Here is a 14,291-nt window from a genome sequence, read left to right on the forward strand (position 1 = left end):
AAATATCAATATCTCTTAATATCAGTGACTTTGTCCTTACTTTCCTTGCATTCCTTTTCTTTTATTTCTGTAAGTCTAATTTCTAGAGTGAATTATATTACTTATCCTTAATCCTTTGACTTATAAAAACAGTTTTGTAATTGCTGCCTCCTAGTAGATCTGTCATTTCAGTCTCATTGACTTTATTTAGATTGCTTATTAACAAACAAGATGAGACCATTAAAGCCATGAAATAGTTCTCCATTAGCTAACAACTAAGTTGTCCTAATATGTCATCCAGATACTTTTTAAAAAGTGTCAAGGCTTTTGTTTCAAAAAATATGGCTCAGTATTTTGTGCCACATTCCCATAAGTCCTTGGTGTAAAGAAGTGTTTTCTGGCTTTAGTCCCACATGCATTTCCCCTTAATTTCCAGTGGCGTTCTAGAGTATGAGATTCGTTATGTAGTTTGAAGAACTCATTTGCCTCCAATTTACTGATGTAACATTTTAGAATGTTATGGATTAGGTCCCCGTGATGTTATTTCGAGTCAAGATGAAGGGGGTTTAATTCCTTAGCCGCTGGAGTCCACTTGGTAGCACTTGCTCTGGGTTGCTCTTTAGTGCACAGGGTCTGGAGCTGCACACAATACTCCGGTTGAGGTCTCACTAGGAGATAGTTTAGTGCAGCTATTCACTTAACTTCAGCAGGGCTAATGCTTCCTGCTGTTTTATCAAGACAAGGAAATATTAAAATGATCATTAAAACAGGCATCAAGTTATATACGTATTACAAGACATCTACCATGCGATATTTTTCCATTACGTAAGGAAAGGACTCAAAGGAATGTACTGCAGTATATCTTTATCACAGAGTCAGGATTTATTTGACAGTGTTTTAGAATATCATACAGTAAACAAGATTTATGTAAAAGTTAATTTATCCATAGTGGTGCATTTCATAAAAATAGTTGCTCACTTACAGTCTTTGTGACTATTAATACATGGAATCATATTTATAGAGATACAACTGTACAAGGTAAATACACAGCTAACACTAAACAGCAATACCTATCAGAATGGGGTTTATGTAACGTGCCTTCATTTGTCTTCATTTAAAAATACCACTGGCAATAATAAAATTAAAAAAAAACAAAAAAACGAGAAAATCATGTTTCCATTGTTAAAGCAATGTAAAGCCTGGAGAGCTTCTCTGCCTCTTCACACATGAAAAGTATGAGAACAATACTACGTCATGTACTGTACGCGCACAACACCCAGAGACCTCGTCCCGAGGCGGTCACGTGGGCCAGTGGTAGATTATACTGCATTGTCCTCTCATGGGGTAACACACACTGAAGTCAGCCTCTTACAAAGTAGTAGAAAGACTGCATCCTGGCTGATCCCAACAAACATCTGATGATGTTTTGTGCTTTTCTATACTTTCTACACTAAATTGAACCATCTGACGTTCCAAACACTCTCCATGCGGCCTAAACAGTACACAATGGGCATTTTGGCACCAAAGCAGCATAAGGAGGAATATGAGGCCTAATAATTTCATAGCACAAAATGACATCTAATCATATGGCACTATAATTAGAAGCAGTCTGAAGGAAAACAATTGTTCCATTTTGGCAACACTTTAGATAGTCAATAAAGCCTCTCTTTCATATTAGAAGAATACTCTATATTGTTCTGTCTAAAATGCATCATTTTAGAATGCTAGAAATATGCCAGATGCTTAGAACATGGGTCTAATGTGATTAACTCTTGACTTTCAGATGAGAGGATTTATATATTTTTTGCCTTTGTTGATGTGAGAAGAGAAATCATTCGAGATGAACAACCGTTTGGCGGCCACATTTAACATTCAGCCTGTGAAGGCCATGGCCTGCTTCAGAGGCATTAGAACCCACCGAGCGCTGAACTCATCTTACTGCAGCCGTGGCTCATCAATGGGGACCACAGGACATTTCTCGCAATGCTAGTATGAAGGAAACAGTCTTGAGCTGTTGAGGAAGCAACAAATCTAAATATCTTGGCTAGGAACACTGCATGGGTTTCCTAAGAGCCGGTCTAGACAGATCATCTAACTCTTCTTGCCTGTCACATAATGTTATGTATATATACCACATGTGTACATTATATGATAGATATATGTATACTATATGTAGACGTCAGAGTGGCACTTTGTTACCATGCTGATGCGTAATAGAAAAATGTAAAGAAAGAAAACATTTTCATATGCGTTTCAGCTTTCAAGATGTCAAGAAATGGAACACTAATCAAAATGTTGTGTTTTTACACCTTCTCCAAGGAAGGCACCTATACTTTTCATTTAAAGCATATTTTGTACTCTGACATACTGTACATTATTCTTAGCTTTCCGTTAACTTGATCCCACGAAGGGGCCCATGCCTTCTTATTTTAACTTTACTAAGAAATCAGACGTTACCCACTGCCGTCATAAAAACAGAACCTAAGGCTGGCATCAAACCATCGCATTCTGCAGTTGGCATGCATGCACCTCTTAGTTAAAGCATTTTGACGCAAGAGCTGTCATAAACAAAAGCAGAGAATCACAGAGTTGCTGTTCACCCCCTTCGCTGAGCTCATTCAATTTCTAAAAGTCAAAAAGGGAATAACATCTTGTGCACGATAATTACACAAAAGATCCCGAAAGCAGAGAGGCAGGCTCATATTCTAGTAGTGCCTTTCTTTGGATTTTTGCACTTCCACAAAATCAACTAAATGCTGTGTCCTTCACGTATTTAACTGGTTTTCTTTGTAATAAGTTGGTAACATAAATAACAAACTTAGAAAGACTCCATTGTCAAATTTGTAACATTGGGGTCTTAATTTATAAGAAGCAGCATCCAAAAAACGAAAATATATATTTCACGATAGTATTTTTCCTTCAGTTTACACGTGAATTTTAAAGGCTTCAAAGTTTAAACTTGGGAAAAGTTTTAAATATATTTACTGGCTTTGATGGAAGAGACTTTAGTGACATCACACTTACTTAAAAAGTCATTCTTCAGATACATATCACATATTGCACTCCACCCTCATTATAAGGCACTCTTTTCACATCACTGCCCCAAATAAGGCCACTGTTCCATGGCTCCCAATTTCAAAACACTCTCGGAAATCGTCATAAATTATACACATATCAACAACTTGGTCATCCAAGACAGTGTTATAATAAGGGGGAGTGAATTTTATATACATAGATTGGAGCAGGAGTCCAGCTAGAGCCCTGGAGTTATACAACTCACAATAATTAACCCCAAAGGACTAAAGCTGTAAGAGAGCAGGATAAAATGCCCATTATGCAAGAAAAATGGAAAATGCAATGCTACGAATTTCGACAAATTAGTATGCTACTCACAGAGCGTCTCAAAAACAACTTTAGCTTCTGACTAGATATAGATTTTGAGGGTTTTATTTACAATAATCCTTCTTTCTTGTAACTGTTGTTATTCGAGATATCCTGCATATCAGTGCTTTCTCAGATTAAGGCAGAGGTCCATTAGTGGATATCCTCTTTTGTGCACAGTCTGCTGATGACAGGGACAAAGGTGATGGTAATGAGGTGGAGAGGCAAATTCTTCATACTCTTACTTTATGAGACAACTTCAGTTTAAAAACAAAAAAGAAAAATGGCTGCAACACCATACACTGTTCTTGCAAAGCGTTCACTTCATAGGTTTGGTTCATTTGTAGCTGCCATAGCCCATGTACTGAAACGTAGGACTGGTTTGAGTTCCTGAATTTGACTTGTCACTGCATGCCTCTGATTAGACAACACACCTCAGTGTCCTTCTTTAGATGTCGCACACATTCTGGTTCACAAAGTGAATGCTTTCCAGTTATTAAGGTGGTGGGTGTATATTATCTTCAAATAATTTAAAACAAAATATAAATAAAAAAAAGTGATATGAAAAACATGGAATATTTATCTTTCATCTAATACAGGTGGCAAAATGATCATGACTCTGTGGCTGTCTTGTTTTTTTTTTTTTTTGTTTTTTTGTTATTATTATCTGCTCACAGTGGAAGTTCCAGACTTCAAAGCATTAGGAAGTTTGTCAGACCCTGGGATCTTCCAAGGCCCAGGGGACAGTGTGGACTTCCTTGATGCAGTTTTACTGCTGTTGCTCTGAATACAACTTCCAGAATTGGAATGCCCTTCACCAGAGATCCTCAAAGGCTCCCCATCAGGTTTCTTCTTGGCAGGGATCTCATAATTCCTGCCACTATTCTTGAATCCACCATTTAAACCTAACTGAATGTTCTTTTCCAGCGGCTCCTCATTTTGTTTCTCTCGTTGCGCTCGGTCTATTCCTTTCCTCTCTAAAGATCTTCCTCTGACACCTTTCAGACCATCGATATGCTCTTTTTGCATGTCTTCAATGTTCTCAATACCTGCTGAACACTTTGTTCTAGTTGCCCTGACTTCTGAGATGGACCTGCCACCTTCTCTTATTTTGCCACTGCTATTCTTTTTGGTGGAACTTTTCCCCGCCGAGCACTTCAACTGTGACCGATCTGTCTCTTTAGAGTTTTCCAAATGATCTTTTCTTTCCACTGATATCCTTGGTTCCATGCCACCTGATGACTGCTCCTTCCTCTGTCCTGTCTCGCTTTCCCCTTTGGTGTCCCATGCTGGCTCCAGGGGAAGCTGGTGAATGGGATCAGAGACTGGAGCTGGATGAGATGAAGGTAATGGTATGATCGTAGCATCAAGGGAAGAGACTACTTCCGGCAAACTTGGGGAGGCTGTAGGGGGAGAATCCCAGGAGCTTGGGCTGTCGGCTGAAAAACAAAACATAACAATTACAAATAAATGGTAGCTCTATAATTAGATGATGTGAGCTAATAATACTTTCACACTATGTATTTACATCAATAGTTTACTGGTTAAATTATTGTATGACAGTAAAAGTATAGTACATGAGTTAATTTATACTTTATACTATAAAAATTGCCCTAGATTGAGCAAAATTTTGATGTGTTTGAGTGTATGCTGGCATTTTACTACACTACAGGTAAACTGCTGGTCGCTCACTGATACTGTGCATTCACATTTGATAGTAGCACACCATGAGCATTCTAATGAAGTCTTATGTACAATTAGGAATCCAGCAAAACATCCATTATAAGTAACGGAACGACAACAGTGATAGCTAGCTAGATGGTGTGCAACTTTAAAGATCAAAATGATGCTTAGCCCATTCCCTCTACTATAATAAACAGAGGAACTGAAATTATAACTGCACACAAGTGTTTAAACTATGGGTTTTTCAACTGTGCAGGCAAAGTGAAATAAAAAAAATGTAATTAAGTTTACTGCGAAACTAGCAAATATTAACATGTATCAAGAAAGCTTCTACACACAAGCAAGTTCTGAATGTCTTTACTCCAAGTTGACTGGTTTTGTTGGTACACTTATTTTTCAAGGGCATTTCTCAGGAAAGGTCCATTTTTATTGTGCCATTTTGAAAAGAACGTGTGCTGTACACATCTTGAAACTTAAAAAAAATAAATAATTCCCATTTCACCCCTTATGAACTTAGGGGGTTTTGGCATTATTGTGCCTAAATATCATACTCAAAAATAAACAGCTATTATTCTGCTTATGTAATAAAGAAGAGTAGCAAGTACACCAGTTCAAACTTTTAAAAGAAAGTATTTATATGATTAAAGATGTTTGTTTACACCAATTCAACAAAACACCAAAAAATGCGATGCTTTACGGATTTCTCTCCAAAAAGCTGGATTTTACAGTACATAAGCAAGTTATTTTATGATGCACAACCCTGGAATTAAGTTTCTTTTGAGTTCCAATCTGTCAGCTATCAGTGTAGCCAGTTAAGATGTCATATCTCGTAGAATTGCAAAGTTATACTGTTTGGCACATTTAGTTTCAGTAGCAGTTATATATATCATACATACATACATACAGTACATACACACGTTTTGTCTTAGAAAAAAAAACTTTCACACACACGGCTATGTGCGTATATAATTATGTACTCATCCAAACTGTTTCTTTCAAATTTATTTTTCATACCAGTCTTTGAAACAATTTTATTTACCACTAGACGAAAGGAAGCTTATATTTTGTATAACAGATTTGAGGGTTTGTGCTGAAATTCACCCATCGTCCTGCCTTCTGTTGCAGTTCTCCCACAAAGGATTATGTATTTTTCTTGTTGTTGCTTTTCTTGCATTTCACATCTGGAATAAATTAAATACATACATATATTTTCATATCAGCTTCTTCCAGTGCTGGGTTACAGGGCTCGGAATGATGCCTTTGATGGTGGCTCTGGGCAGAGGGCTGGAAGCAGGCAGTTCTGAGCACAGAGCTAGTCATAAGGACACATACACCTGAACCAGTGTTTCTCGGCCACTTTTGAGTCACAGGTGGCAGTCACTGGGTCGCAAGCACGAGACTTGTTTTTGGTATAATCCGCCCCACTCTTACCACTGCCACCAGAAGAATCAATAGAGCTGTGGGAGATTCTTTATTCCATTTCTAATCGCACTCATTTCACCACGCACTTACTTCAACTTCTCATACAGACACCCCATACCCACTAATGGTAATGAGCCTTTCACTGTACGTGGCTTAACGTAAGTGACACCTGTGATAAAAGCACTCAGTTGTGGCACACTGTTTGCGCCTTGGGATATCCATCCATTATCCAACCCGCTATATCCTAACTACAGGGTCATGGGGGTCTGCTGGAGCCAATCCCAGCCAACACAGGGCGCAAGGCAGGAAACAAGCCCCGGGCAGGGCGCCAGCCCACCGCAGGCCTTGGGATATACATATACAAATCGTAGGCAACAGATATATGATTTATATGAAAGCAGACACCTTTGGGCATGTAAAATGCTATCATTGCTTTTAATTAACTTGTGGGATTACTGCAGTGTACACAAACAAGTTTGAAATATAGTCATGTCCAGCTGGCATGATGATTTGTAGACTTTTCTTTTAGATGTGCCATAAAATACCAATCGCCTACTGTTATTGTTATTTAAAAAGTATTGTTGAATTTCCCGAAACTTTTTGACATAAAACCAAAGAAAACACTCTATGCACCCTGTTACTAATTAATTTACCTTTGAGAAACCTTACTTTAATTCACATATTTTCCTCTTCTGACTGCCACTCCTGATGGCAGAACAGATGCCCAATGCACATTAAATACCAACACCAAATTCCAAGAGTCTTATGTACAATGGGAACTCATTGTTATGCCAACAATCCCTGCAGTATCAAATCTGTTGCTCGAAGTTGTACCACATAAGTGAAATCTTTGTAACCGGAAAACTAAACAAAAAAGTCACTTAGCTCATTCAATATTTAAGTTACACTAAAACAACCTAAATAACAGGAATAGAAATTGTTTTCCACAACATTTAAAGTCCTAAAATATGCTAGAATGTTATATCACGCTGTCAAACAAGTGTGTAGCAGCACTATGCGACTTCATAATTTCAGATCCTGGCAGACCTTACTGTGGTCCTGATTGGGCATCTGAGGAGAGGGCAGGGCTGCTGGGGACAAGATCGGCCAATGGGAGCTTTGAAAAAGGAAGCCAGCTTGTCAGTAAGGAGGTTCAGAAGTCTGTTGTTTCTGTCCGAGTTCATCTGTCTGTCTTGTCAACAATACCGTCACCTTTAGATTATCGTCTTTATCCTGGATCATCACACCTGTATGGATGCATGGACTGTCTTGTGCCTGCCTATCGTGTGAGTAGTGAGTTGAATTTATCATTGTGCTTCATCATTGTGTGCTCCCAAATCACACCACTCCTCATCGCATCAGGAATACCAGTAGGACTGTTTATACATGACTTACAGCAAGCTGTTCCCTGGATTTGTCATTTTTTCTCCTTCACTCCAAATCATCTGTTGCAGCTACGGAGTTATGGACATTGTCGTCCATATTGCTTATTGTTGTTAGGTGTTTATCGTGCTTATCGTATTTGTCGTATTGACATATTTTGAGATTGCCAATTAAGTGCTGGAGAGGGATTGTGTTTTTGTTTATTGTTTAGTTGTATGTTACCTTCGATATTTTGTATCTCTGTGTGTGAGTGGTACAAATCAGGCCAAGGTTGTGTGCATTCCTGGGGTCCCCACAGAAAAAACACATAAATCACCATCCTTGCAGCAATGTGAATCTTAGCGGCACTGCACCTGCTACAAGCTAGTCTGGTGAGTCCCTTATGTGGTCTTTGTAGGCATAACTTTAATACATCACTGTGCAAATCTATATATATAATTCACTAAGGCAAGACAACCATGGAAAGCACGCCGGAAGGGGCGTGGATTCACTGAGCCGCCGACAAGTAAGACACCTATGGCGCACACAGGAAGGAGCCACGGCCACCAACTCCTGGCACCTCCGAGCCACGTTGACTGTTCATAGAGGCATGTCTCTCGCGGAGGTGAATCGCCATATGCAGCGTGTAAAACGGTTTGCGAGGGGTATCCCATGGGATTCTTAAAACATTCCTTTACAACTGAGGTTAAAACACAATGAAGTGAGCAGTCTTTAAAAACCGAGTTTTCAGTTACGATGCACGACCGGGTGCACCATAGCAAACTGTTTTACACACTACATACAGTAAATGGCATCCGCGACAAACATGCGTCTTCATCACTCACGGACAATTATATGTTGTTCTCTCCAGAGTTCCATCTTTTCATTCACTTTCTGTTGTATCCTCAAACCCTCCCTTTTTAGACAACTGTGTCTTTCCAGAAGTGTTCAACCATCAATAAATAATTATGCGGCGTTTGTTATGCCGTGGTGGGCCTGAGCGCAGTGCACTCGCATCCCTCCATCTGGCAGGACAAAGCACGATGGCGGTCTGCCAGTTTTCAGTCACGGACGATTGTGTGTTGGTTCATTCCGTGCATTGTTACAATGTTGTTTTTCTTGCTGATTTATTACATTACTGATTTTTCAAATGTTAATTTTCTCCCTGTGCTTAAAAATCATTAAAAAAATCGGCCTGATTATGCGGCGTACGGGTTGGCTAGTATATCTTATAAGTCTGCTTTTTTTCTGCCCACATGCACAGCTGACACATAGCCACATTAAGCACAGGGGCTCACACAGAACTGCCAAGCAAGCAGTATGACAAAAGATGGACTGGGACAAACGGACAGCGTGCAGTCACACTGTGTGATGCTGTAATTGTGTGCTATTTTTATCTTATAAATCAGCATGGAATTGTATCCATGTTTAAGCATTGTTGTCTTGTTTGGAATTGCATGTTCACCTAAGGGGGCTCTGCACATGGAGAAAATAGTATAAAGCCTCGGCACATTGCCCAGCACATCTTTGAAGCCAACAAACGAGTGGAAGACGTCACCACTTGTTCCTGAGAATGCCTTCCACTGTGCCAACAACACCGGCAGACTCCGCACCTCGGGCAGGTCTTGTCACTGGCTTAATTCGTCTTTGTATCATCTGCAGTATAATGCGACATTAAACAAAGCTAAGTTATTTCTCCTATGTGATTTCTTATCACCAAATCACCAGGGAGGGGTATCGTCTTTTATATCTGTATAGACTTGGGTCAAGTAGCACGCTGCAATTACAAAAAAATCATTCCCAGGGAGCTAGCACCCCCTGCAGGACAAAGAAGGGGGCACTAGCACAATGAAAAGATTAAGGGCCATGCACATCCTTCAACCTTGTATATCCCTTGAATAGAGGAGGATGTCTCTCAACAGCCATAATGTCAGTTACAATACACCCCATAATACCGGCCTCTACATAGAATTCCCATATAAAATAAGTGCCACCATAGAAAGTCAGGGGTCATTTTGGAAGAAGCTGCTATACAGAGCAGAAATCCTTACAAAAAGGATCCTTGAACAAGCTTGAAACCGGGGATCCCATCTACGACCATAACCATCTGGTCTTCTTGTTAATGACGGGTGCATTTTCTAACTTGATTAACTCTTGTTGCTCTCTCAGTGAGACAAAACATAGCCTTACATAGCCTGGGCAGAGGCCTGAAAACCGTCGGGAATATTACAATATAATTTTTAAACCTCTCATCAGTTCTAAATCTAACATATTACATCTGTATCTTGGAGGACTTCATTTTTCATTCTAGCTACTTTCTAGCTTTCTAGCCACTCAATGATTTTTTTTGTGCTACTTGAAAAGAATCCTTATTCATCTGAAAGTAAATATCAATAAAAGAAACAAAGATTTAGTTCTAAAATAAAAAAATGCATGCCACATTTGTAGAGCATTTCACAAAATTAAAGTGTCTTGCTTTGGCCTTGGAAGTCTGAGAAAGATATTTCTAATCTATCTAAAAATAACACCACCAAAGCTGGTTTACTACAAAAGAATATTTATTTGTTTTAAAATTACATTTATATGAAATTAGCAACAAACCACAATTCACTTGAACTGCAAGAAAAAAAAAAACTGATGTATTTAAATTCAAACACAGAAATAAGTTTGAAACAATTTTGTGGTGTACCTAAATATTTACATTAATGATCTGATATTCAGAATGAAATGTAGCACTGATAGAAGCTGCTTTCACAGGTTATGAATGACATCTATCCTATTGGTGTTATGACTCTCATTTTTCTTGTGTACAGATGAACAGAGCAGCATCGACAAATTGCTTTAATGCAGTATAATCAATTCAAGTGCATTCAATCTCACATGCTATTTTATTTATTGCTGATGAGTTCTGAAATTTTAATACAATCTACAAACTTGCAAGGCGCAATTTATTTTAGCACGAAAGCATTGAGTAACATGTCAAATACAATTTTTGACAAACAAGATACTTTGAATAAATTGTAAAAACAAATAGTGGGGAGAGTCACCAAATGATACCATCCACCTAGTAGCCAATCTGACATTTAAAAATGAGGTTCAGAATAAACCCTGTAAAACAAACAAAAACACTGCTGCTCTTAATTAGAGTCTACAGATTTAGATTGCACAATTTAAGATATAAAGATAAGGAGTGTCTAATAATAGACAGACAGACAGACAGATAGACATGGAATGTGTTATATAATAGTTGATAACATGAAATGTGCTATATGATAGATAGCTAGACAGACAGACAGATATCTATAGACCTCTGCTCCTTTAAAACCTGTGATGGGGAAATTATGTACTGAATATGAATAAACAGAAGGATTAAAAAAAATCAAAAACAGCATGCAGAATTTTAACCTCATTTTAAGTCAAGTGTACCTTTAAAACCAAGTTTACATTGTGCTATGGAATATACATGATTTAAAAATTCAAATTTTACAACAGTGTGTCCTAACAGACTTTGAAAAACTTCATTGGAAAGTCTAATTATGTAATAAGAGAAAAAGCCTGAATTTCGGTGTGCAAAGCAAAACTGAAAGAGCTCTGCCATCACATATAAACATGGAACATCACATATAAACTACTAACAAGGATGTCTTGGTAGAGTTAACATGGAAGTGAAATTAATATCCTTTAATATGATCAGTGGTGTGTGATCAAGAAAATATTATTCTGCAAATATATAAACTACTGTGTTTCTAATTTTTAAACTTTATCCATTGTTTTTATAAACTACATTACAACAAAAGAACTACAAATAAAGCCAACAAACATGATCCAAAATCCCAATCCTATCTATCTAAAGAACAAAAAAAAAATCAGAGATCTGATGTGAGATAATTACTCATAGTTATTCAGGCATCCCATTGGTTAGCACTTTCCCGTTCACTATGCTTATAAAGAACAACATTAATAAACATCAGTCATATTTATTTAAGAAGTTCTGAATGGCTTCTTGCAAAGAAAACTATTTTTTCTTCCCTAATTCTAAGCAATAAAGACATAATTTTCCAAAAGTGTTATGATATATAGGACATGGCTTTTACAACTGAGCAAGATAAGGTGATGGACAAATGGCGAGGTTTAAGAAACCACAATAGAACCTTCTTTAATGAAGACAGACATTAAATTTAAGCGAAAAACATTAGCATGAGCCAACATCTGTGCAACTACAAAAGGCAAAAAAGACACACATATGAAAGCATGTTCCTTTTAGCCTCTTTTTAAGTTATATTGAAATATCAAAGAAGTAACCATTAGAATATTTCCTCGTTTGACATTACAATTAGTTAAGGCAGAGTAACACTAGATGTAGTTACACTGCCAATTTACCTTTGTTCAGTTTTACGAATTGATGACATCACGCGAATGGATCAGATTCATCTGCAAAACTTAGAATGTGATATAGTTAAGGAAGATCAAAAAATTTACAAAGCTGAATTTCATGGATACTTAAAGGATTACTCCACCTAAAACAAAATCATATTTTTTATATGCTGTTTACCACATTTAGTTTGTAGTGGGAACCAAAGAAAAATTTTAATCTCATACTCTCGTGGAGAAAATACATAAGAGAATCTAGTAGAACAGGTCCAAATAGTGACCAACGCTGGATGACGGCAACCTATTAGAAAAACGTTCAAGGATAAAAGAAACAAATTCCCATATAACTCATGTCACATAATCCAGAAGTTCATTACCCATTTATATGCTGATGGGCAAATATGCAAAAACATGCACCTTTTCCTAAAATAATACTACTACTTCCAGAAAACTCTGTGTGTAACATACACAAGAAATGTGTATTCTCATAATACTGTGATTTTGACTTGTGGAGTATGCAACATGTTACATGGAATTTTTTTTCTCTTTTCCATAAATGTTTTTCACATCATTTGCCATTGTTCAGCATTAATCATTATTGGTTCAAATTCTATCACAATCTTTTAAAACCATTAGGGGATGTCACTGAGTACCAAACACCAGATGCAATCACACCCAACACAGTCACAGATTCAATAATTGTTTCTTTTTAAACTAAACTAAATAAATAAACTAGTGACTGGGAGCCCGATTGAATCAGGTTACAAATTCTAGTGTTTATGAAATCCATACTTTTTCTGCAAAGAATTATTTGTTTTTTTAAGTTCTTGAAATTATTTTGTTATCATGGCGCTGATTTGTGCTTAAAATAGACCTTTTCGGCCGATGTAATGAAAAGCTTCTTGTTTAAACGGGGCTGCGAGATGTGAACTCAGCTCTTCAGCGCACCTGATTTTTTCCGACAAACAAATTTTCAAAACAAACTGTATTTTAAGACTCTGTTCAGAGTCATAGTAATAATTATGTTGGCGTGGTCATTTTAGATCTGAGATTGGCTAAAATTTAAACAATGACCGTTGTTAATACCCAGCCGTCATTACACAGTTTGCTAATAGATGTCAGAAGGACGGATGCCAAAACCGAACTGCCCAAAGATAGATTTCGACTGTTATCTGCTTGAACCAACACCGACTTACTATACTCGGCCGTCCAGCAGCGTCACTGAAGCATTCGGTCATTCTTAGCCAATCATGCAATACTGCGGCCGCGTTTGCCACGTTATGTTCTAACTACAGAGGCAGAGTCCCATTGCATGGCTCTAACTTGTATTAAGTCGAGGTATTGACACGAACACCATACATACGGATAGTATCAAATAATATATAAGGATGTTACCTTAACACACAAGTTAGCACAATCAAAGTATAAGCAGCACATAAATGTAATCCTCCTCCTTCACTTTCCTCCCATTAAGCCTCATTCACTGCCTCCTGACTCTGACTGCCTGGTCAAGGCGAAGGACCTCTTTTTATGTTTCACCTGGGAATATTTCTGGGGCTAGGACATGGTCCATCCGAAGCACTTCTAGGTCAGAAGTGAATCCTACAGAGTAGGGACAATATCCTCCTGTAGTGTCCACAGGTGGCACCCATGGGAACCAACAGGGATGTATTCCAGAACTCCCATGATGCCCTGTAGGTTGTTGAAGGGGACCTGAATCCTAAGGACTCTGCCCTCTAATGTATCTGGGGATACAGTACAGAGATACTGTTGTCTCTCCTGGTCCTTCCAACATACTGGTCAGAGAGTCTGTTCTTCCAGTTTCCTTTATTGTGTCATCCCGTTTGGGCAAGAAATCACCCACTGGGACACCCATCCATCTCATTCGGTACTCACACTTTAAGTACTTTCTCCATGAAAACATGATTAAAAATGTCCTTGACCACTAATACAAACTACTGCAGTAAGTAACATATAAGAAAATGTTTCGGGTGGAACATTCCTTTAATAATAAGTAAAGATTTAAAGGTCCGCACAATCCTACTCTTTTATTCCATGTGTTGTGGTATATTATGGAAAAGAGATGTGTATGG

At 38.0% G+C, this 14,291-nt stretch overlaps 1 protein-coding gene across 6 annotated transcripts in view; it reads right to left on the minus strand.

The window, feature by feature from the left end:
- Positions 1-982: 982 nt before the first annotated feature.
- magi2a (membrane associated guanylate kinase, WW and PDZ domain containing 2a) overlaps positions 983-14,291 on the minus strand; it is a 1,205,404-nt gene continuing 1,192,095 nt past the window's right edge. For 4 of the 6 annotated variants that reach the window (XM_039761046.1, XM_039761045.1, XM_039761048.1 and 1 more), the window contains one exon: positions 983-4,799. In XM_039761046.1, coding sequence (XP_039616980.1) covers positions 4,024-4,799 — 776 coding nt within the window. In that variant the 3' untranslated portion in view covers positions 983-4,023. The remainder of the gene's footprint in view (positions 4,800-14,291) is intronic. The other 2 variants (XM_039761047.1, XM_039761049.1) reach the window with 2 other exon arrangements.

The sequence above is a fragment of the Polypterus senegalus genome, chromosome 8 (assembly GCF_016835505.1).
Source record: "Polypterus senegalus isolate Bchr_013 chromosome 8, ASM1683550v1, whole genome shotgun sequence".
Taxonomy (NCBI): domain Eukaryota; kingdom Metazoa; phylum Chordata; class Cladistia; order Polypteriformes; family Polypteridae; genus Polypterus; species Polypterus senegalus.